We start from the raw sequence: 23,199 nt of genomic DNA, 5'->3' as shown, positions 1-23,199 counted from the left end.
TCTGAGGTAAAAATGAATCCACTAAATATTAAATTCACATTGGCAGATGTATTCTCTATACCAGTATATCTCAGAACAGCTACGAAACCTGGTCATGTTCTGCAGTGAGCAGGCCAGCTGCTGCCTTGACTTAATTTGGATGTTCCTCATAAACTCGTTAACTGGTAAACTCAGCCACATGATCACACTTTCTAACACTGCACATCAGTGTGGGCTGTGTTTGGTGAAGCACTGCAGAGGGAGAAATGCAGAGAACTATCCATATAATGTATTATATAACACTTGTATTGATTAATATCTATGTTTAATTGAACAAACTCAAGCTCACGTTTGTCTTAAAAACAGTGCAGGAGGCCTTTATTTAAACATGGTAGTGCTTTTCTTGCATACATCGTTAGTGATCTGTCGCACATAGATTACATTCAGTATGGCCACGGATGAAACAATCCATAACATAAAACAACTCTTGAAACAATTATCACTGCCTTTTTTTCATAGCAGGTTGAGCAATTAACATTTTTACACAAATAATATCACCTTGGAAAGAAAATATGACACTCGGATGCAGAAGCATGCACTGCAAATGTTGCAAATTTTTCTTTTAGGCGAACAGCTGGAGCCGCTGGAAACTTCATTTCCATCATTTTATTTCCTGTGAAACCTGTTTTTCTGTATGAAGTCTGCATGGTCATTTACAGATTGAGTTTCATGACAGCTGAAGTCTAGTAAAGTACCACAGTGTTCAAGAACATATGGGTCGCATATTTTCCTGACAAACGGATACATCGAGAACCGGGTTATTATGAAAATGTTAAAAGTGAAATATTGCTCACAGGCTGTAGTCTGTCATGAGATTCAGTGTGGGATTAGGGATAATGACAGGATGGAGGGAGAGTGATAAAAAATAAACTATAAAATCTGTTAAACAATAAAAGTTGATGTAAAAAAAAAAAAAAGTATAAAAACAGACTTCCAAAACGAAAGAAATCACAAACGTACCGACTCAAAACTTCACTTCACACACATGGATTAAAAATCGATTAACTCGGAAAGACACACAAACAATCAAAAAAATCATCCAACGGTTTCTTGTGCAAAAATATTCTCCATAAGGAATGAAACTATTAGATATGACAAAATGTGATGGCACAATGATATTTTCCTTTCTCAAAGGATAAATAGTAAAATATAGAATACATACGATTACTGATTAAAATACATAGAAGGAGTAGGATATGAAATCCTACATTCAGGCCCAAAGCCTTTACTTTGAAGGTGAATGTCCTCTAAGTGCAAATTGTTGCCTCACAGCTCACAAAGGATCAGACTACATCAAATGTTTTTGGTCAAAAATATGTTATAGACACGTCCACCCTGATTTCTACTCCAATGTTCAATGTAGATTACATATTGTTACTTTGATGCTGATAATGCTACTGCTGCATAAATCTAATGATATGTTTTTAGACCCCCCCCCCAACATTCAACAACCCGACAGTGTGTGTACTTGTGGGAAAAAGATTGTGGCATGTTCATGTAACTGAGCAGATTTAGTTAAAGCCTGAGTCTGAGCCTTAAAGTCATGTTGAAACGGGTTCCTCCACCGCTAATTATGTCGTAAATGCATTTATACACTTACGTATTGACCAAGCTTGTGCTATTCAGATTGACAATAACACCCATATGGCAGCTACATATAAGCCTATAAGCTGTAAGCACTTTACATGGATGATATCTGTGAACACTAGAGATAAATTGACCGGTAATTTCAGTTATGTAAAAAGCTTATTTTACATTGCAAACTAAAATATGAGTAAAGCAGGACTCCGTATGGAGGCTAAAGCTTGCTAACGGAAGAGTTTGTACAACTTTGTAGTTTTTGTGGCACCAAAATTAACAACCACGAAATAAAAAAAAACAAAAAACAAATTTGCCACCGACAAGAAAATATGTAAAAGTATGATTAGCTTTTGTATTTCAGTCGTGCTAGGACTCTTTTAAGTTGAAGCTAACTGGCTACAAGCTAGCTCTCACTGCTACAACAGCCGATGGCAAATTAGCAACAGCTAATTCCTGTCTTATGTAACCAGACGTAAAAGTGAGAAACGCCATGAAACGCCCTTTGTAAAGGTGCAATTCATTTGGTTTTCATTGTCAGAAAAGCCTTTTTTAAAGGATTGAACCTCAAGCTAGCTTAGGTTTAGCATCATTCACTGTTCTTTTCCAGCTTAAATGACCATTTTCATGATTAAAGTCAGTCACAGAACCCAAATAATAGGTTGACAAATGCTGGGTAATTATGTATTTGCTTCCCGAACAATCGACAGACAGACAATGGCAGCTTTAGCATTGGCCACATTAGCTTGATAAGCCTGCTACATGGCTCCTGTCTGAGTAGAACGCTATGTTTCATAGTACGATTGGGTTACATTTACAAGGAAAAATGGAAAAAGGATGATGAGAATGTTGATTATCTGGTCCCTGATAGTTCTAGTCTCAGAAATGATAACTATTCTGTCCGAAATAGTTATCATAAAAAGTTTGGTCTTTGTACTTGGTGTATTTCTCTACTTTCACTCTGGTCCATACATGTAAATATGTTCAACTTCCCAGTTGCTGACGCCGCCACATTTCTCTGGAATAATTCGAACCAAGTTTTAGGCCCAATCTGATCCGGAGCAATGCCTCAGAAGTACCTGTTTTGATGCATCTGGGGAAGCGAAATGGTGACAAAAACGCCTGGAAATTGTTAGTTATTAGTCTTTTACGATGGACCCTGCTTAATTCTGTGGGGTGCAGAAATAGGTTTGCGACCCGCAGTAATAATTCTGTGGCGTGGAATAGAAGTTACTGTGATGATGATGGTGGTAGTTGTTCTGCGGGGTGGAGTAATAGTTGTGATGGTGGTGATTGTGATTTTGGATGTTTCCGTATGCAAAGAGGAGGGGCGCCGTGGAAGATGGCGCTGGTTGCTGAGTGGGCGCAACGCCCGCTGTTAGAGTCCCGTTGCGTTGGATGGAGCCATACCAACTAGACGTACCAAGCTGGGGAGTGGTGGAGAGGAGACTGAAAGATGAGAGGGATTGAGAGGAGGTGTCAAGATAGAGGATAAGCAAAAGAGAAAAATCAATGAAAAGTCATTAAATCAGTCCGGGTATTGATTTTTTTAGTACAGCTTAACTGATTCGCTCTAATACTGAAAGACTGTCTTTGAGCTTGTGTGTGTGTGTGCCCACCTGGCCCGATCAGTCCTGCTATTAATGCTTCTGGACAGGTCGTCATCACTATCGTACCGTCGAGGGTTGTCAAAGAAATAAGCTCTGGAGCTGAAACTGTGGCTGTTGATCATCCCTCCTGGAGCCTGAAAGGAATACAATATATAGTTCATATAGATCACACTTCTGTCTGACAGATTATTGCTGGCATTAGTACTTTTGGCATTTAGTGATTTTACCAGATTTTGGTTGGGTCTCTGCACTCTGAAGAAAACCACCACTAAGCTTGTAGGTAGCAGCTCCCAGAAGAACAGAATGATCCCAAACACGATGTAGGCTTCACCGCTGATCTCCTGCACATCGGCCTGTAAAACACAAACACACGCAAACACACTGCATTATATTCATCTCAAACACGTGTATGTATGACAGCTTTAAAGGTAGCTTGACATATTGGGAAATAAGGTTATTTGCTTTCTTGCCGATGGTTAGATGAGAAGAACGATGCCACTCTCAGCATGCCGTAATGTGCACAAACCAAAATCTAACAAAGACAAGCTGTGGTTGGCTCTCTGGCCACATAACAGTGGTACTAATAATTATCATGTAACCATATTTCCCCAAATAACCACATCAGTTGTAATGTCTCCAGCAAGATGGAAGCCTTTACAAGGCCTGAACCCTGCACATAGATACACACAAAATGGATCATCCACACACACACACACACACAGGGCACAAAAGCTGATTTTCCATCTATAATTGAGGTACCTGATCAGAAACGCTGTACCAGCCATAGTTGAAGGGACTGGGTCTGTCCTGTGGTGACATGGACACCACCACCAGGTTGTAACAAGCTCTGGATGTGTAGAGCAGAATCACCACAGCTCCTATGGCTGTCGCTTGGCACACCGATGTACCCTGCAGGAAGAGTTACCGTGCTTATTACGAGCTCGCGCTCATGTATCAGTCCACCATTGGCCTGTAATTGAATGTCAGATGTGGGCCGCAGATGTGATTCATCAATATGACTGAGGGCGCTCCATGACCAAAATGACAGACTATAGGCCAGGAAATGAGTTTTGAGGGACATAAATGTAACCATGTGTGCTGTCTGCATTGTGGGAACAATCATGGGTCACCATTACTGCTGGGTATTGTTTCAAAAATTATCTTTACCGGTGCAAAAAGACAGGTTTCAAGGCACTGCAGTCGTGAGATGTTAACCCACGCACAGGAGAAAACAAACCGCAATGGCACAAAGAGATTACGGGGACAACAACGTGAGAATATTTCTTATACCAACTGCACGAATCACAAAAGTATTGCATGAAATTTACTCGATTGTGTCAGAGCTCTGAACTTTAGGGAGGTGGTGGATAGTTTTGCACAGAAACTGGTTTAGAGTTTATGGTGAGAGCTCATAGAGGTGGAAGACGAGATACAGCTCTGTCTCTCAGGAACTTTGCACATGCATGGTGTTATTCCTACCTTAGATTCAAGGTAAACGTTGGCGGAGGACATCTTGGCTATCTTGAAGATGCAGACGGCCAGAGAGACAGCACACAGGACAAACAGACTGTCGTTGATCAAGACACGAGCCAGGACTGCATGTCTGATACCCCCATCGCTGGAGACATGAAGGTTATTAAACTTAAATGATCAGTTCTGTGAGATACTTGTGACATTATTATGTAAGGGGGGCTTTTTTTTTTTTGTTTACCTTGGTGATTCGGAGCGCTCCAGAGCTCCTTGCACTAACAAAGCACAAGTTAAATTCACCACCAGGAAAAATATACTGAGACACAGGAAGAACAAGCGCAGAGGAACCCTGGAGAGAGGAAACACAGGCAGTAAGAAGATAGCCATATAACTTTATTCATAAACAACATTAAAATTCACAGTGTTAAAGCTGCAAACCAGCTGTGTGTGTGAGAAGAAACGATCTGGGACAAAATGATTACTGGAAGTTATTACATGTAGATATTAGACAGTTTCCTTTGGAATAATTTCTGACAATAATTCAAGGCAAAGACAAAAACAGGACTTACTTGTATTTGGTGAGCTCTGGGGAATATTTGGCTTTAGCCTTAAACATCACCTGAACAAGAAAAGTATAAATATATCATCACACACATACATAAAACAATGTTTATGATATGAAAATGATCAGTTTCTATAAGAGAAATGTAATAAATCCACAAAAAAAGAACAAACATGATGATGGAAATATGATGAAGGAAAGTGAGATGGGTGAGTGATGGTGGGGTGGCTTTCAGTTAGGAGAAGAGTGTGAACTTAACAGAGCCTGAGGAGATTCCTGTTTGAGATGCAGCTTTCATTCAGACCAACACAACGGTCTGTACACAGAATTGTGTTTGTTTGAGCATTCAGTCCAGTTAAAAGTCTAACTTTGGCTCCTTTAGCCTGCAGGCCTTCGAGGAGGTCTCCAAGATGTTTAACTAACAGTTGGTCTGGTGATGGGGACAGGCTCACTATACAAACACATTTAAGTTTACTGTTGTACAAGACAACAACAGTCAGCTATTTACGAGCAGAGGCTTCACAGCAAAAGGACCATACTGCCTAACTTTTAACTTGACTAATCTTGACATTTGCAGGTAAGTCTCTAAACTATTCCAACATTTCAGCTAATTAACCAACAGCAAGGGTGAAAAAACAGTTAAACTAGTGCACTTTTGAAGCGTTTCCTGAAGAAAATGCATGCGATTGAGACAGGGGTCTATGAATCTACGATTCCATATGCTGTTAGCCAGCATACTTTTGTATTTATTGTTCTTATTAACTGAATCCAATCAGAGCCATTCAGCCATAGCTACATTGGAAAGGCCACTATAGTATGGAAGACCATTTCTGCCAATATAATGACATTTTATAGGCTTCTTACTGGTTTCTTCACTGGCTCCCTGTTCGTTTTAGAATTGATTGTAAGATTTTACTGATCACATTTAAGGCACACCAGGGGCTGGCTCCAAGTTACATATCAGAGATATTGATACCTTACGAGCCAGCCCGCAGACTTAGGTCCTTGGGTGGTTCCCTTCTGGCTGTTCCATAGTCGAGGCTCGAAACTAAAGGTGACCAGGCGTTTGCCATCAGGGCCCCTTGACCCTGGAACTTTATGAAGAAGCAGTAAATTCTTTTTAAATCATTTTATAGACTTGCTTTTATGTGATGTTTGTCTTTTTAACTTTCTTTTTTAACTTTTAACCTGAATTAAATCATTATTATTTTTTTGAATTGCTTTTTATTGTATTCTAAATGTTGTTGGTTCTTCTTATTTTGTTCATGCTTGTCTGTCAAAGCACTTTGTAAATGCTGTTTTTAAAGGTGCTATATAAATAAAGGTATTATTAATTAATTATTATTAGCATCTTAAAATAACGACTTAGTGTTGTAAAATAATGACTTAGCATCTCAAAATAATTACTTAGTGTGTTAAAATAATGACAATATCTTAAAATAATGACGTAGCGTCTTAAAATAATTATTTGTCTGTTAAAATAATGACAATATCTTAAAATAATGGCGTAGCGTCTTAAAATAATGACTTAGCATCTTAAAATAATTACTTAGTGTGTTAAAATAATGACAATATCCTAAAATAATGACGTAGCGTCTTAAAATAATGACTTAGCATTTCAAAATAATTACTTAGTGTGTTAAAATAATGACAATATCTTAAAATAATGATGTAGCGTCTTAAAATAATGACTTAGCATCTTCAGCATCTTCTTAGCATCATAATTACTTAGTGTATTAAAATAATGACTCAGTGTTTCAGTATTTGTCAACTAGTAATGATGTCTATGGAAGCCCATTTCTGTCCATATATGATGACAAAAAAAGACCCTGTAAGTCAATATAATGAGAGACTTTTTTTTTTTTTTTAAATGAGCTAGTTTATCAAAATATTGCCATATCTCAAAACAATGGCTTACTTATCTTGACATAATGGCTTAGTATCTCAAAATAATGAGAATAGTGATGAGTAGAAGTCATTATTTTGAGAAAGTTTCTCATTAAAATGACTTGCATTGCATCGGACAGGAAAATTACTAATAATTGGTAAATCTCTATTATCTAATTGAATTAAATTTTGTTTATATAGGAACAAATCATAACAGAAGTTATCTCATGACACTTTCCATATAGAGCAGGTCTAGACTGTAAGCAAGCACTTGGTGATGGTGGCAAGGAAAAATAGCCTCAGTCAACGTGTAACATGTATTCCAGTGTTGCTCCAGTTGCATCCCAAGTAATTCAAATCAAACCCTGGCCCAGCTCTTCAAAGCCATACTGTTGCAAGTGTAAAGGTAATGTCAGTGGCAATAGAAGGTGACATTGACTTGGAACTAATGTATGCTGCACTCAGAATTATACAAATGATATAGCGGTAACAGTTACTGCTTTATGCAAATACATTTTGAACTTTAGACTCAAACTTCATGAAGATACTTTATGCTTAAAACTTGAAAATGAGCAAATAAACAGTTAAAAAAACAAAACAGAAAAACTACATATCAGCTGCCTTGTTGCCAACATGTTATCAGTCATGACCTTAACAAACATCAAACTGTACACAAGTCCAGTTTACTAAAGCTGGGGCACTGGCCTCCACTGATCCCGAGTTCATTCAGTTATTAAGAGGCACAAACTCCCTGACACGTACAGTATTATCACTGACCGAGCCTGTTATCTGTCAGACTCTGAATAATGATAATAATCATTCAGTGTCATTAATAGTGTATGCTAGGTCTTGTGCAACATAGTTAACAAAGAGAGTAAGAATTTAAACACACACAACTATAAAGTGAACATTGAGATTAAACAAACACATCTACGTTCACACATCAACTCAGTCTTTGGTGCACGAATGTGGGCCAGCAGGAGGTAATTTGTAACCTAGAAATGAAGCAACCAGCCAACAGAACACTGTCAGATAACATACTTTATGTACACTACATGTGTGCACCTCAAACATCTATGCAGATCAATATTTGGTCTTCCAGTACAGAGATTTACCAGTGATAGACTGAATACTGTTATTATCTGATTATTACCATCATCATTTTTTTTTCTCTGGTAAGAAAGAGCTCAAATGTAATAAGGGGGAAGTAAATCATAGGTCAGGACTCAAGGCTGACTCATCAGAAAACACATGACACATAAGTATTTCCACACATGCATGTGTGTGTCAGGTGACATGCCGTGTCATGGTGGCATAACATTATACCGGCTCTCTGCTCGGGTACTTTGAGCAAGTTAGTGAGGAAGTCAAGCGTCAGAGCAACTCTTTTGATAATGGAATAATCATTTTTCGTATTTCCTGTTTCCAGGTTCACAGACGTGATTTGACACATTGCTTTGTCATATGTGGGAGTAAACAGAATATCTTTGTGGCTTGGGCTGCTGGTTAGATAAAGCAAACTGAATGAGTCACACTCAATTTATTAATTCATTAACTGCAGGCCTAAAGCAAAGTTACCCCTAAATCAATTTAAATGTTGGCTTGTTTGTTAGTTAAGAGTAAAACAAGCCAGGACATATTAATATTGACAAACCATAAACCCTGATAAATCATTGTGTGTCTCATTTATAAATGCAGAAGATACAGAGTAATATTAATGTTTATTTGGAGTTTGTCTGATGAATCTAATTCCAATATACTCTCTCCTTTTAGCTCTGATTTTGGTCTTCGCCAACTCCTGAGAAGAATATCTGTTTGCTGACAACGATGATAGCGGTAAGAATGAACCAGAACAGTAAAAGTTGTGGGTCCAAAAAACCAAAAGACTGATCTCAAAGACGCTAAAATGCTCTGATGAGAACTGCTGAGTCAGGTTGTAATTCTCTATAAGTTTGACCCCTGTCTCAAACTTGGAGACTTTTTTATTCAATGTTTATATAAAATATTTATATGATTATAGCTGCATTCATTTTTAATCTGACTTTCAAACAGGGTCATCCTTTTGAGACTGATAAGTTTAATGTAACGAAGGTTGATGTGTCACAGTCAGGAAGCAATGACAGTGCGGCAGGATGGTCAAAATTTCGACTGTAGGAGGAAATATGAATCTGATGTATTACTCAGGTCTGACCCGGCTAGACATAAAAACCACAAGCAGGAAAACTTTGTTCACTTTGCTGGCCAGTCACATGCTTTTCCCCGCATAGATAGAGACATATTTTTAAACCTATAATAACAGGTTTAGCAGATATGGAAGAACACCATTCTGTTGGTAATGGTGGAAAATAAACTGTTGCCACCACATGTCACATCAGTTTTGCTGCTTTAATGCAAAAATATCACAACCTCCATAGAAAGTGATACTTTATTTTATCCAAAGTGAGAGTAGTTTGTGTGTTTGAACTGGCCACAGATCAGCTAATGGTCTACAATGTTTATTCAGCAGTCATATGACACCACTGGCTTCATTGCCTAATCTCGACTCAGCCAGTTGGACGAGCTTCCTTCCTCCTCACACCCCTACATGTGATTGAGATACATACTGTGTTTTCCTTTGAAGCGCTGACTGAACCGTGCCGGTGTCACCGACTCAAAGTCTCAAAGTGTGGAGGTGTTCTCGGAGAGAGAAACAAACAGATCTTTTGACATTTGGAGTGGGCAGGTGTTAAACAACTGTGACTGACCAACTGTGTCCCTCTCTACTTCTTCCATGACATGCAGAGTTTGTGAAAATACGCCACTGTCAGGATCATTCGCTTAAGTCACATTGAAGAAAAACACAGCAACAGAGGCTGGGATTTAATGAAACACAGGCTTTTAGTGGGAGATCTTCGCATGTCTCACCCCGGGATATGAACTGAATCAATTTGCAGAGCTGTCAAAACCAACGGCAACCTAAAATAACTGCAATCAGTCAAGCCACTCTACAATGGAACATGTTGGCTGAAGGCAACCACATTTACCCCATTGTGAAAGAAGATATGTTGACTTTTACAGAACCCCTACAAGCAAAAACTCGAGTTTTAAGTTACTAGAAGGAAAACAGACATGCCTTGATTTTTTTTAGACGTTGGTCGCCCCACAATACTGCATTTTTACTCGCTTAAGTCTCTGAGAAATGAGCTAATTTGCTAATTACAGAGAGTTGGAGAGGAAAATTGGTACCACTATCATGTCTGTGCATTAAGCGTGAAGCTGGAGCCAAGAGACAGCTGAAGAAATGTACATTTGTGAAGCTGGAACGAGTTCTTAAAATGACAAACGTTGAATCATTCATCATGGATTTATTATTTAATATTAACCAAGTGATAATTTAAGCTGCAATTCTATCCAGCGTGCCAAAGAAGCACTATCACAAGCCTCATGGGAGCTGTAGTTTTTGAATAGCTGGTGCTTTCGCCTTCGCTGAAATGACAAATGATGTGATTTAACTGCAAATTTAATGTGACAAAGACGAACTGTTGTTCACTTTGAGCTAGATCATCATCTCGGAGAGGTTTTCGCCCACAGGGCGTTGGGTGCTGTTAGTACCAGGAATTAAGGACCTTGGATTAATAGCCCTCTAAAGGAGTCAGTGGAATACAATAGACTAGAATAACAGCTTTGTTTGCTTGTATGGCAGTTAAGACTGTGTGTTATTTGTGAAATCAAATGACTACAATGAAGGCAAAACTGCAGTGTCAGCTCTTTTATGAAATCAGGTCACACAAACACCACACACCATCCCTCACACACACACACACACACACACACACACACACATACACACACACACACACACACACACACACAGTGCGGTCCTACCTGTGTGAAGTAGAGGTTGAGTAGGCAGAGTGTGAAGAACTGCAGGCAGACAGGGCAGCAGTAGAGCAGCCAGTAGGCCAGAGGCTGCAGCTGGTTGGCCTGCACCACATTTTTAAAGTAGAAAGAGAAGAGGGTCGTCCTCAGCGCTGCCCACAGCAGACACAGGAACAAAAACACACTCTGGTAGCTGAAGCGCTTGTGTCCGTAGTGCAAAATGAGCCAGAGCTGCAGGTACACGAAAACAAACAAGAAAGAGTAGAGGACGGTGTAGATGGTAGTTAGACTGAGCTCCAGTGTTGGGGAGATTGCAGCTCCATGGGACTCCTTCAGTGAGGTAAACAAATGGGAATTAAGCTCCTCTCCTGCCGAAAACATCTCCACTGACGGCTCGCACTAACGCATTGGATGCTGTGAAGGCAAAAACACTAAAAGTGGGTCAGACCCGGGCTAAATTGTCCGTGGATGACAAAAAGACGAGGGTACACGGGTGAAAAATTGCGATAAAAGCAGTTTATTCTGAAAAGAAGTGGCATAATGGAACTGCGCTGGGCTTTAAATCCGATATAGGGTTGAGGAAAAACTGGGGTCTAGTTTGAACAAAGCGCTGGCTCCAAAATAACAAGAAAGACAGAAAGAAAACAAGAGAGAGAGGTCCCCACAGTGAAGCTCTGCAAAGCTGCTCTCTGCAAAAAACAACTTAAGGGGGGGAAAGCCTCCAGATCAGCTGTGATGCAGTTCTAGACCCGCCCCCATGCTCTCGATTAAAACGGAAACTAGCGCTTCGTGGGCCGCCATCTTGGCTCAACACCAGCCTTAGTTGCTTGGGAAACAGCTGACTCCGGAGCCACAGATCCTGCCCAGTTTCCGAGCCAAATATCCAGAGTGAATGACGTCCCCACGCCCACTTTCCGAAGGCGCCGTCTCATTGGTCAACCCCGCCGCCCAACCTCCACAGCCTTCTCACCCCATTGGTTTACGATGATGTCAGCTGCGGCAGTGCCCGCCCTCCGCACGCTCCTGATTGGCCATTGGTTCAAGTCGAAACAGCTCCGCGCTGTCATTGGCTCAAAGAAGCACGTGGGCGTCTCTCTCTCTCTCGAGGCATCAAAACAACTTCGCAGACATTTAGGTCAAGTTACCCGAGCGATGGCGGAAATGCGTTGCTTTCAAAATTAAAGCGCAACCTATTTGCGCGCACGAAAAAGCAGCATTTATAGATAAAAACGCACAAGAATGTAAAACTGATATACTCTCAAGATTCTTACAGTGGCACCTTCATGTTTAGCGCACTAAGCTGTAAGAATGACTCAAAAACTAAGCAGCAAATTTGTCGAGTACGTTTTTTATTTTAAAAGGATGACCGGAAGTGTAGTAGCTTGACACTATTTCAAAAAGACGGGGCTTTTTTTGAGATGCATTTTTACATTTTACTGTACAGCTGGACAAAAAAACACAGTACAAACTTGCTTTGCCTGTAGTTTAATATAACATAATATCCTACAGATATATACCGACATGTATCTCCTACATTTACAGTTGTGAGCACAGCCGAGCATCCTTCAGTGGGCAGCTAATGAAGGAGCTAACCTTAAGTTTCGTAACTAAAGCGACATTTTTCGGACTCTTCTTCTCGAGTTTACACTCGTGGGACAATACATTAGCGACATAATGTATTTATCCGCCTTCACCACGGTTTTAACTGTGGTTTGTGACGTTTGTGCCACTTGGAAAGACAAAAGCTGAACTTTAACCTCGCCGAGACTTACTCAGGTAACTGCTCCAGCCTCCTTTCCTCACTCCTAATGTGTTCATATGTCATGTGAAATGTGTTTTTGTTTTTTGTTTGTCCCACAGAGAGCACAGCGGGGCATGTCCTCCATGATGTGGACGTGCTTCGCTGTTTTCCTGCTGTGGATGAGGTCTGGAGGATGCACAGAGAAGGCCAACACGTCAGACCTGATTGAATACACAGCTGCAGACTTCATTGACAAGCTGCAGTCTGGGAAGACCATGTTCGTCTATTTCCAGCATCAGGGTAGGCTGCTGATCACTGTGTGGCACAGGCAAGCCTTTCCACATATTGTGTGTTGAAGCCCTGACTCCTCTATGTCAAGAATAGGAGCATGACTGGAGGAACTTTTATTTTGAAGGTGACAACAGTAGACAGCATAATAACCAGGGTTCCCACGGGTGCTTGAATTCCTTGAAAATGCTTGAATTTCAATTCAGTGTTTTCAAGGTTGTGAAAATGCTTGAAATTTGTGTGATGTCTATTTGTCACTGTTATTGCGCTATGGTAGTTACACAATACAAGCTGAGAATACAAGCCAATTCACAATTAGTTAAAAATCAAAACAGTCAATCTACCACCATGTGAAATAATGCTAATTAGACCCATATTATTATGCCATACAGTGGCACCGCTGCGCTTCCCATGACCATCATGGCAAACACAACTAGTAGGCTACCTATTTAAAGGTGCTGGAAAAATGGAAAAACTGGTGCTTGAAGGTGCTTGAAAAGTGCTTGAATTTGTTCATGAAAAAGGTTTGGGAACCCTGTAGACAGCATAATAACATACCATGCAAAGTTCCAATAGTCTCAAATCAATTTCTGCTTTCACATCAGCAACGAGCCAGGGACTTCTCAAGGTGCAACCCAGCAGATAGCAGCTGAATTTATAGGGCACTTAAAGTCTTTTAAACCTGGACTAATCGAGGATAACAGTATTTCACTCTCCTGTCTCCAGTCACTCCAACCATCTCTCTCTTCTTGGCGGAGTTGGAAATGTCTGCGGACGCTCTGCAGGATTATGGGGTTATGGTTGGCAAGGTAACTATAGTTGTCCTCACCGTGCTATGTGCCTTCGTCTGTCATAGATTTTAAAAGCTTAAAGTTTGATTCACCTGAAGACGTGGAAGTGATTGAATGAGTCGCCCCCGTTTTTTTTTGTTCAGGTCAACTGCAATAAAGAGCAGGTTCAGCCGTACTGCACAGGAGAACGGGCGCTGCACACAGCTTTTCTGTTCAGGTATGTCATGTGGACATGGAGGGATATTTGGTGTGTTGGCATTGTCTTTACTTTGCTGTCTGTGTGTCTCTCTGTCAGGGCTGGTAAAGAGTTCTCTGGTTTTGATCTGGACACCGTGTTTGATGTCAACTCTATCGTCGCTGAAGTCCTGTTGTAAGTGAGCAACGCCGCCTCAGTTGTAACGCAACAGCGCTGTGTGAGGCTTCAATTTTCAGTCCTTGCTTCGCGTGGAGATCCAATGTCATCCCAAAAATGATTAAAAACCGAGCACCAACAGTGAGGTCTGATGGTTGTTTAAGTAACGTTTGCAAAAAACTACAATGCCCAGCTGTTTTTGTAAATAACAAAACCTTTTTAACAAATGAAACGTGTGTATTTGTGAGCTGATTCGATGTCAGTGATAAGTTGGGGAAGACAGAAAGTCTTGACATTAGACTTTCCTCCTGGGATTATTAAAGTATTTCTGATTCTGATTCTCTCTCTCTTGTTCCCTTCCAGTGCCATTCTGCGCGAAGAGATCAGGTACGTCCACACAGACGCCGACCTCCTGGCCATGGAGAAGGCAGCCAGGGGGAAGAAGGACATTGTGTTGGGTTACGTCCGCAGTCTGGGAACACAAGGTATGAAAAAGAAGGAGAAGGCTGATGCACAGAGAGTGAGAGAGTGGTTTGATGTGTGGTCAGCGATGGAGATGATCCTGCTGACGTATTTAAGGACTATAAAACTCACAGATTGTCTGATTAATTGACTGACTCGGATGACTAATCAGATTAATTGTATTGTCTCTGCTGATTGTATTACCTAAGAGCACAGATCGATGATGGCGACGGCTTACGTGTACGGATCCAAATACCAATTCATCCTCATAACTGGAGGCCCAGTTTTGGAGCACTTAGGGTAGGTTCTTTATCTTTTTACCTCCATGTGGTGAAAAACTGTTTAAAGACGCTCTGAGATTTTGTGCTGTCTGTCTCTGAGTACCATTTAAAACAAGAAATGTTTCTAACAATAATATAATAATTGTATTTATTATGCGTCTCTTCCTCTCTGTTTGTCTTTCAGTGTCGATGAGCGGTCCGTCTCGTCTCAAGTGTGGTTCCTCCACTGTAGAGTCCGAAGTGTGTTCACGACCCAGACCAGCTCTGAGCGCTGCCATCTGACTCGTATGAGGAAACCCCTGACCACCCTCAACCTGCACTCCTTCCTGCAGCTCATGGAGGCTCCACTTGTGGTCAGTGGCCAAATAATTCTGTCCATTGACTAGTCAATCATTTCTACTTCAAGATGAACTTCTCTAATTTTGTATCAATGAAACAATGAAGATAACGTATCCATTTGTACATAATTGTGTCTCTCCACTTCAGTCTGAAGTATATGACGACCCCTCCTCAGTCCAGGCCCCCCACTTCCCCTACCAGCAGACCCCTCAGGTCTTCCTGTTCTCTCGCCCCGCAACTGAGCACCTGGACCGGGACACTGCCACCACTCTGGCCTGGAGGCTTCGCGGCCTCGCCCTGCTGATGCTCGTACACAGGTACACATCATTTAAAAATCTTTATCTATTCAGTCTTTGCTTTTTTGGTGTCTATTCGTGTCTATTATCACCTGATCATATTCTCTAAATCCACCTTTATCACTGTTTTGTGTGTGTGTGTTCAGACAGAGTCCTGCAGTGAAAACGCCTGATGAATATAATGTGGCGTACAGGCTGCCTGAGAAGGTATGTTGGTCACATAAAATAAGATTAATTGTTATTTTTACCCATTTCTTTATGCATATTTTTAGCTTGTGTCTGTGTGTGTGTGTATACTTTTAGAGCTTAGAGTTGAAGTATTTGACCTTGCACGACCTTGATGAGGTGTTGGAACTCTTCACATATCAAGAGAAAGAGGAGGAGGAGGAGAAGTATGATGCGTACGATGAGGAGAATGATGCCATATTTGGTAAGTGTCTGATGGTGAATAAAGAGAAACAAAGGAGAGAGGAGGATGGAGGAGTGCATCTTTGTGTATTTATGTGCTTTTGTCTCTCTCCAGAATTGCTGGACGATGAAATTGCGCTGTCCGTCTATGAAAACAGAGGCAACATGCTGGACATGGACTTAATTACCCAACTAACCTCTGAGAACTTCCACGCCGCAGTAGCTCAAAGCAGCCTGACAGTGGTGCTCTTCTACCTCAAATGTAAGACACGATCTCCCTGCTTTGCGTCAAGTGAATCTGAGCTAAAGTGTGGATGGAATTAACTGCAATTTCTGTTTTTTTCCACCAGGGGATGCTGTTTCAGAGGCCGTCCTCGGTTCCTTCATCGAAGTTGCAGAGAAACTTGCAGATGAACAGGAGAGCAAAGCAGATGTTGGTGAGAGAAGCGAATCAGCAGCGCCTTCGATAACTAACCTCCTGTTGTTTCTTCTTTGCCTCACAGTTTGAGAACCACTGCCTCACGGGGTGTTGAAAAGATATTTCTTTGTTTTCTTTATTTCTCCTGATTCACATACCCTCAGCCCTGGATATTACATAACATCATACATCACACGGAGGCCACTATCACAAAGTATCATGGATCAGGCCAGTTGTAGGTTTAGTGCTATACTGCTTCGGATTTCATCCTGGATGGAAATGAGCTCATAAACTCCAACTGAAATGTTGTTTAATGTTTCACGTTCTATACTACCACCTTACCATTGCACCAAATTGGCCCGATCTCAGCAAGTTCATTTCAGTTGGCTACAGGGATTCTTCCCAAGGCAAGGGCAGAAGAGACATTATCGAGATGCTGACCAACCATTGAAACGCAGCGTCAGTGATTGATTTAAAAAGATAAACAGAGTTCATAAACGACTTGGTCTTTATGAATGAATCTCTTCAGATTCCACGGTCCAGATGTGCGCCGTCAACTGCGTGGAGTGGACTGACCTCTGTGCCGCTCAGTCAGGCGGCTCCCTCCCGATCCCATTCCAGCCAATCACGGCCTTCCCCAGCGTCTTGCTGCTCCGCCCTCAGGAGTCGGCCCAACACTACAAAGGAATGCTGGGTACTCAGGCGCTGCATCGCTTCATCCTGATGTGAGTGACTGACGAATCCTCAGACTATGATATTATTTTGAAATCATGAATTTGAAAGATCAAGGAGGGCTCCAATGAAAGATGCTGTCAAGCGGCATCATGGGAAATGTAGGATCCATGATTCTTGGGGTTAAAAGTCAGCATAACTGGGCGTCATCTGTTTGATTTTGAACATTCTTTTGTTTAATGTGTCCCTCAACTTTATGGAAGTGCAATACTAATTGATGGAGTATCTCTTAATGACATATTTTACTTTTTAGAGAATAAAAAAAGAGTCTAGCAGTAGAATAAACACCTACAACTAAAGCATACTTCCTCTTTTAAAAATCCCATATATGTCAAAGAAAATAAAAGAAAGACACAATAAACTTTAATGTCCCTGTAGGGATGTTTGTCTTAGACATCAGAGAGTCTTTATCAAAATAAAGGAACATGATTGTATCAGAATGATGCAGAGAAAGTAAAAGGACAGATGAGATCCATCAGTTAACAGTGTTTGCATTACTAGTGAGGGTCGTTCTTGTAACTTTACTTCATTTTATCTCATTAGACCTCACCATAACCTTAAATAAGCCATTATTTATCTGCACTACGACAAACAAACACACACAGGAAACACTTGTATAAGAGCTTTGTCATATGTAAACAGCAGGACATGATGAATCTGTGTTGGAGCTTTTACAAATAGGTTTTTTGGAGGGATCTTGGAGTCATTGCTTATATTGATGTGTAGCCATGTTTTCTATAACAAATCCACAGGATGTTTTTTTTTATACACCGAGTATTTGAGCCGTGCTTTTATCTCTTGACCGAGGAGCGTCTCCTCGGTCCAGAATCGGACCAATCAGAGCCTCCACCACATCCTCCACACAGTGCAGGCCTGAAACAAAAAGCCCAGAGAGCCCCATGAGTCTTTGTACCTTTTGTCTGTGTATAAATCTTTAATTGTCTGTTCTTTAACCAGGAGCCGCCCAGCTTCTCCTGCGCTGCTGTCCACCCAAGAGGAAGTGACATCATTCCTTCAGGAAGTGCCTCTCCCAGGCTATAAGCCTGACAGAGTACTGGGAGTGTTTGAGACACAAACACACACAGGTAAGAGGCTGTGGGGCACTTTATGTGTGAAGATTAGTGAATTTAACGGGGTTTGAAATCAAGGCCTTGAAAGTTTTTTTGAAATTAGACATAAATATACAGTAAATAGGCTTCAGCTTTGATCTGGGTCTCTAACTATGGGGGCAACAGTAGCTTAGTTCACCTCCTGGGCACTGCCGATGTGCCCTTGAGCACGGTACCAAATCCCTAACTGGTCCCAGGACACCTTTAAGTGGCTGCCCATCACTCCACCACCTCTCCACATTTGCATATCACTATCGAGGGATCAATGAAGTTTATCTTCTTCATGAATTTGAGGGAATTGGACCTGGAAAGTCTTTGAAAAGTCCTTGAATGAACTCTTTTTGATGTTTATTGATTGCCTTTTAAATGATGCCTCAGTAGTTGACATCAAAACTCTTTAACACTTTTTAACGTGTAGAGAAAGGGCATAAGTAAAGCATAAGGCTGCTGTTATTGTTGTATTTTATTACTGTTAACCAAATCCCAATGAAAGAGCAGAACTATTGTGTTAGTCTCTCTTTCAAATGTTTTACGACTTCCCTCCTCCATCGGTGGCACTCGACTGCAAGGTTTCTTCTGAAGACGCACAAAAGGAATCACAAATATATACAGTGGTCCCTCGTTTATCGCGGGGGATACGTTCTAAAAATAACCTGCAATAAACGAAATCCGCAAAGTAAGTTTTACAATTATTATCCATGTTTTAAGGCCGTAAAACCCCTAACCACACACTTTTATACACCTTTTTACACGCATTTTGTACAGTACTCCCTTAGTTAATCAGGACGCAGAACACAATGCGCGTTCATACTGTACAGTACGCTGTAAAAAACAAAAAAAATCCGCGAAACAGCGAGTCCGCACGTCACTTCAGCGATCTCCTTAAACAGCTGGACACTGGCGTTGTCAGCAAATGTTCCTCAAACAGGAATAAACACATATTTTCACACACAGTGGCAACTATTTACAATCACGAGGTAAACTGTGCAAGCACAGGCTTCATGTTCGGAAGTAATCTACCATCTGAGCAAAGTGTGTTTGGACGTATTTGATCGGCCACTGAACTTCTATGTTATGCACACTCCTAAAGACGCAAGTACCTCGCACAGCAAGACGGTGTATGTGGGATAAACTAGTCCAGATAAATGAAAGTGTGTGTGTCCGTGGTAATGAAGGAACATGTGGACAGTGCTACAGTGTGCTTATTGATGTGTTTTTGGATGATAATGGAGCTCTATGACACAGAGGAAGATGACACACACAACACTTGTTAACAGAATAATTGCTAGTTTGGTTCTTTTCACACTGACAGTGTGAAAAATATTGATTACTTAATGATTTAGGCTTGAAGAGGATGTGAAAAGACGAAATGACCCTTAAAGGCTCTCCGTGCATATCTGTGATATATCAGGGATGTTTGTCTTTGTCTTCTAGGTGTGTCACCGTTTACTGAAGCGGCAAAGTCACTGAGAGGAGAGGTGCTGACTGGACTGCTGACAGACGGGCTGGCAGAGAAATGGTAACAGCTCTAAATTCAGTCTACTCATTCCTGTTTCAAGGTTGCCCCTGACGATCACCTCTGAGTGCTTCTCCTCAGCTCCTATTTCAGAGTGTGAAGTTCACACAGTCACTTAAATTAAGTGCTCTGGTCTGGATTTGAAGTAAGAAAAGGGGCGAAGCATGTCAATAAAGTTGATTAAAATTCAGTCAGGCATTGAGAGGACACTTAAGCCGTTGTGTGGTTACGTTTAATAAAAGCTGAGATCGTTTTGATTGAGCTACATGTATGATCTTCAATATTTATTTAAGTTTGTTTGCTGTGCAGGGCGGCAGAGCACACTGTGGATCTTCCCGCCGTGTTTGTGTTTCCATCTTGGAGGACTCATCCGGCCACGCTGTCTGTGTCCACCTCTGCTGAAGGCCTGCTCACGCAAATCAACGCCGCGCTGCTGCACCCACTGGTAAACCCGACGACGTGTTCATACGTCTCTCTGTCTCATAAAGTCACGTTTACACTCAGAAAGACTAAACAAAGGTATTTCTTAAGTTATCCGATGGAAGTTTTACTGCAGCCGCCCTCAAAAAGTTCCAACTAAATGAATCAGCCATAAATGAAATCAAATAGCCGTAAATAAATGATGTGGACGCAACTTCTTGGAAGTCTGTGAAAGCCAAGATAGGATCGCTCACAGTATGCCGCAGATAACAAGCACCATATGTGGATTCTCAGGGTTTGGACGTGGTTTCCTGAATACATCCAAGGTCAGAGTAATGCATCACGCCCGAGTTTACATTTGCTCGTTTAAACAAATACACAGAGCTGATGTGGAAACGGCGATCCTTAATGCAGACGTTGCTCAACGAGTTTAGCTCTCCTTTGAGTTTTTATTATGCTGCTTTGCACTAACAGACTTTGCTCCAGTTATGTTGCGGTGCTGTGATATAGCCAGAAGTGTAAAAGCTCCCTTTTGGTGGCGCCGCTTTCCTAATTTGTATCATGTCCAGCTCTGTCCAGTTAAAAGTTATTTCTTTTAACAAGAAAAGTGACTTAGAAACTGGGCCATCGCCAAACCTACTATTTGAAATTTGATTTTATTTCCAGCCTGAGCTGACGGTGGAGAACCTGCCGTCCTTCCTCTCCCTGGGTAAAGCCCTCCTGATCCTCTTTGTGGGCGAAGAGGAGGATGAGATCGGGCAAAGGCAGAACCAGGCTCTGGTGGAGGAGATGAGAGGATTGGTAGAGTCTGGAGGGTGGAGGATGGAGCCATACCTGGCCTGCTGGATCCACCTGTACGTACATCAATCAGGGTTATCGATCCGTACTTCAGTCATCCATCAAAATGTTTCGATTCACCCCGCTACATGGATCCATCCATCATGTATCCATCAAAACACCACAGTCTATATATTCTATTTATGGTCTCTGTTCCAGTGGTCGCACTCCAGCTGGTATGTCTGTCCTGGGGTTATACCTGAACTCGATGCCTCCACTCCCTGCTCTGGTCCTCACCCATTTGCCCTCTGGGGATGAAATCTACCAATATCCCCAAAACACCCCCATAGTGGCCTCCTCTGTGCTCCAGTGGCTGCAGAGGATCGAGGACAGCACTGAGACACCAGCAGGTAAGAAGGAGGAAGTGATGTACAGCAAAAAAAGTCAAATAGGAAAATAATTCAAGCAGAAATGGCAGCTTGGGTTTACCGTAAATCTCTTTTGCAATTAAGAGACTGTCCTCTCTCAAGCAGCAGGAGCCTCAGCAGTGACGTTATTGGCTGCAGCCATGACGCTCGTGTCTGCAGTGATTGCCTGCCGACATGCCGTGATTAGCTGACCACCTGCAGTGATTTTCCACACACACTGCACGATTACATTTCTGCCTGGATGAATCCTGGTACATTGTCAGCACAGTGTCTGCTAAGTGTGCAAGAAATCTAAAATACAGATGTTAATTTAATACATTAAAAAGTGGAACTGAAGAAACTGATTAGAGCCTCAAATTCTGAGCGACGCAGACTGATCAGGATGATTTAACTACTGTTAAACCAAAAGGAGAGAAAGCAGGAGGTTGGAACAAAGCAGGAGGATGATAAAACCGATGTGACAGTTATGTGGAAACGTATAGTCACGGAGAAAAAGGAACGAGCTGATAATGTCTAACATCTTTAAATATACTGCAGCACACCATCTGCTCTCAAGACGAATATGATACGGGTCCTGCTGACCCGCAGATAACCTCACTGAACTGTGGCAGAATCAAACTCGTGCCGCACCTGTCTGAGGAATGCTTAGCTCCACGTGTAATGAACGTAAAAAACGTCTTTAAATTGAGAGGTGATTGTCCAGGTACTTTTTAAACCTCAAATTTTTAGAGCCATTAACCTTTGACCTTTTTGAAACCTGTAGTTTGTGAAGGTGTTGGCCGAGATAAGACAGCGGTCGTGCTGGGACCTGTCTCTGTTTAGGGATTGTTATCCATCACATTCCATTCATTCTCCATGGAGAAACAGGAGACCTGCAACACTTTGGGATGCACAGTAGCTTTTTCCACTTTTTCCTTCCCGTGGCCTTGCAAGACAGTTTCCAAAACTCCTCTTTTAATTGGTTGTGTCGAATAGCTGCAGCTCGACATATTGATTCCTTCCAGAGCCTTGGAACGTTGGACTCTCTGAAGTTTACTTTTCAAAGCTTAATTTTCATTTGTCAAAGATGAGTTTTAAAGGCCGACTTTTGTCCTATTTTTTTGGCATTATACAATATTTTGGAAGTTGGCCAATGCTGTGCAACATCCAAAGAGCTCAAAGTTTCCACATTGCTGTCTGTAATGTTTGTGTTTTTATTTCCATTCGCTCTGTGATACTAACTAGCTCGCCTCATCATCCAACACAATGAACCAACCAATGCTAGTCCCATGCAGCACAGCAAAGCTTCGACCCCTGCCTTGCATCGCTCTTGGCAATCGTTACACATTTGCTTTGTAACGTTGCGTTATAATCAGTACAATTTATCTTAATATATAAGTTAGTATTATGGATCATGTTTGCTGATTTGCCATGAAAAATAGTTGTTGCATTCGATTAAATGCCAGTATCATCTTTAATCACGTATCAAGTTGCACGTTGTAAATACAGATCTGTCTCTGTGTGTCTCTGCAGGGACGTTGGGTGAGAACAGCTGGCCTCCTGCTGTCGATTTTTATGACTTCCTGAAAATCATGGACACGCAGGAAGCCGACTCGCACACCCCTGAAGAGGAAGAGGAAGAGGAAGAGGTGGACGAGGAAGAGGCAAACGTGGAAGAAGATCTGGTTGTAGAAGAAGAGACAGATTCCACCTCCAGCTCTCCAGCTCCTGACAATAACCCTAACACTCACTCTGAACTATAACAGACCAAGATGGGAGGGAAATGACACTAAATCGCTCATTAAATATGTTTTTCTATTGATTCTGGGCTTCATTGTGATCTTTTTACTAATTTTAT

The 23,199-nt window shown here is 41.5% G+C and overlaps 2 protein-coding genes across 4 annotated transcripts; one reads left to right on the top strand and one right to left on the bottom strand.

Annotated features, from left to right (window-relative positions):
• Positions 1–329: 329 nt before the first annotated feature.
• gpr137c (G protein-coupled receptor 137c) lies at positions 330–11,873 on the bottom strand. Of its 2 annotated transcripts, XM_010744526.3 has the most exons (8): positions 11,011–11,872; positions 5,267–5,316; positions 4,939–5,046; positions 4,707–4,845; positions 3,987–4,136; positions 3,455–3,580; positions 3,237–3,361; positions 330–3,066 (listed from the first exon to the last, which is right to left on the bottom strand). In XM_010744526.3, exons 1-8 carry the CDS (start codon positions 11,383–11,385, stop codon positions 2,781–2,783), a joined length of 1,359 nt encoding a protein of 452 aa, XP_010742828.2. In that variant the 5' UTR covers positions 11,386–11,872; the 3' UTR covers positions 330–2,780. The 2 variants fall into 2 exon arrangements, with proteins under 2 accessions (XP_010742828.2, XP_027147453.1); XM_027291652.1 differs by lacking the exon at positions 3,987–4,136 and having other exon boundaries at positions 11,011–11,873.
• txndc16 (thioredoxin domain containing 16) lies at positions 5,423–23,160 on the top strand. Of its 2 annotated transcripts, XM_027291651.1 has the most exons (21): positions 5,423–5,836; positions 8,920–8,982; positions 12,865–13,045; positions 13,760–13,842; positions 13,968–14,041; positions 14,120–14,194; positions 14,540–14,661; positions 14,848–14,938; positions 15,104–15,272; positions 15,406–15,575; positions 15,701–15,761; positions 15,858–15,984; positions 16,078–16,224; positions 16,313–16,399; positions 16,910–17,105; positions 18,070–18,197; positions 19,656–19,740; positions 20,047–20,182; positions 20,824–21,011; positions 21,154–21,344; positions 22,875–23,160. In XM_027291651.1, exons 2-21 carry the CDS (start codon positions 8,974–8,976, stop codon positions 23,102–23,104), a joined length of 2,550 nt encoding a protein of 849 aa, XP_027147452.1. In that variant the 5' UTR covers positions 5,423–5,836; positions 8,920–8,973; the 3' UTR covers positions 23,105–23,160. The 2 variants fall into 2 exon arrangements, with proteins under 2 accessions (XP_027147452.1, XP_010742825.3); XM_010744523.3 differs by lacking the exons at positions 5,423–5,836; positions 8,920–8,982 and adding an exon at positions 12,279–12,780.
• The last annotated feature ends 39 nt before the right edge of the window (positions 23,161–23,199 follow it).

This window comes from Larimichthys crocea, chromosome XIX (assembly GCF_000972845.2).
Source record: "Larimichthys crocea isolate SSNF chromosome XIX, L_crocea_2.0, whole genome shotgun sequence".
Classification (NCBI taxonomy): Eukaryota; Metazoa; Chordata; class Actinopteri; family Sciaenidae; genus Larimichthys; species Larimichthys crocea.
This window is presented reverse-complemented; position numbering and strand designations above follow the sequence as displayed.

What these genes read in the sequence shown, in the direction of transcription:
- gpr137c (XM_010744526.3), bottom strand. Translation starts at nt 11,385, where the DNA reads ATGTTTTCGGCAGGAGAGGAGCTTAATTCCCATTTGTTTACCTCACTG. An exon ending in GAGCGCTCCGAATCACCAAG is followed by an intron (nt 4,846 to 4,938) that starts GTAAACAAAAAA and finishes TCATGTCTCCAG; the next exon opens with CGATGGGGGTATCAGACATG. An exon ending in AGCAGGACTGATCGGGCCAG is followed by an intron (nt 3,067 to 3,236) that starts GTGGGCACACAC and finishes CTCATCTTTCAG; the next exon opens with TCTCCTCTCCACCACTCCCC.
- txndc16 (XM_027291651.1), top strand. An exon ending in CGTACAGGCTGCCTGAGAAG is followed by an intron (nt 15,762 to 15,857) that starts GTATGTTGGTCA and finishes GTATACTTTTAG; the next exon opens with AGCTTAGAGTTGAAGTATTT. An exon ending in TGAGACACAAACACACACAG is followed by an intron (nt 18,198 to 19,655) that starts GTAAGAGGCTGT and finishes TTTGTCTTCTAG; the next exon opens with GTGTGTCACCGTTTACTGAA.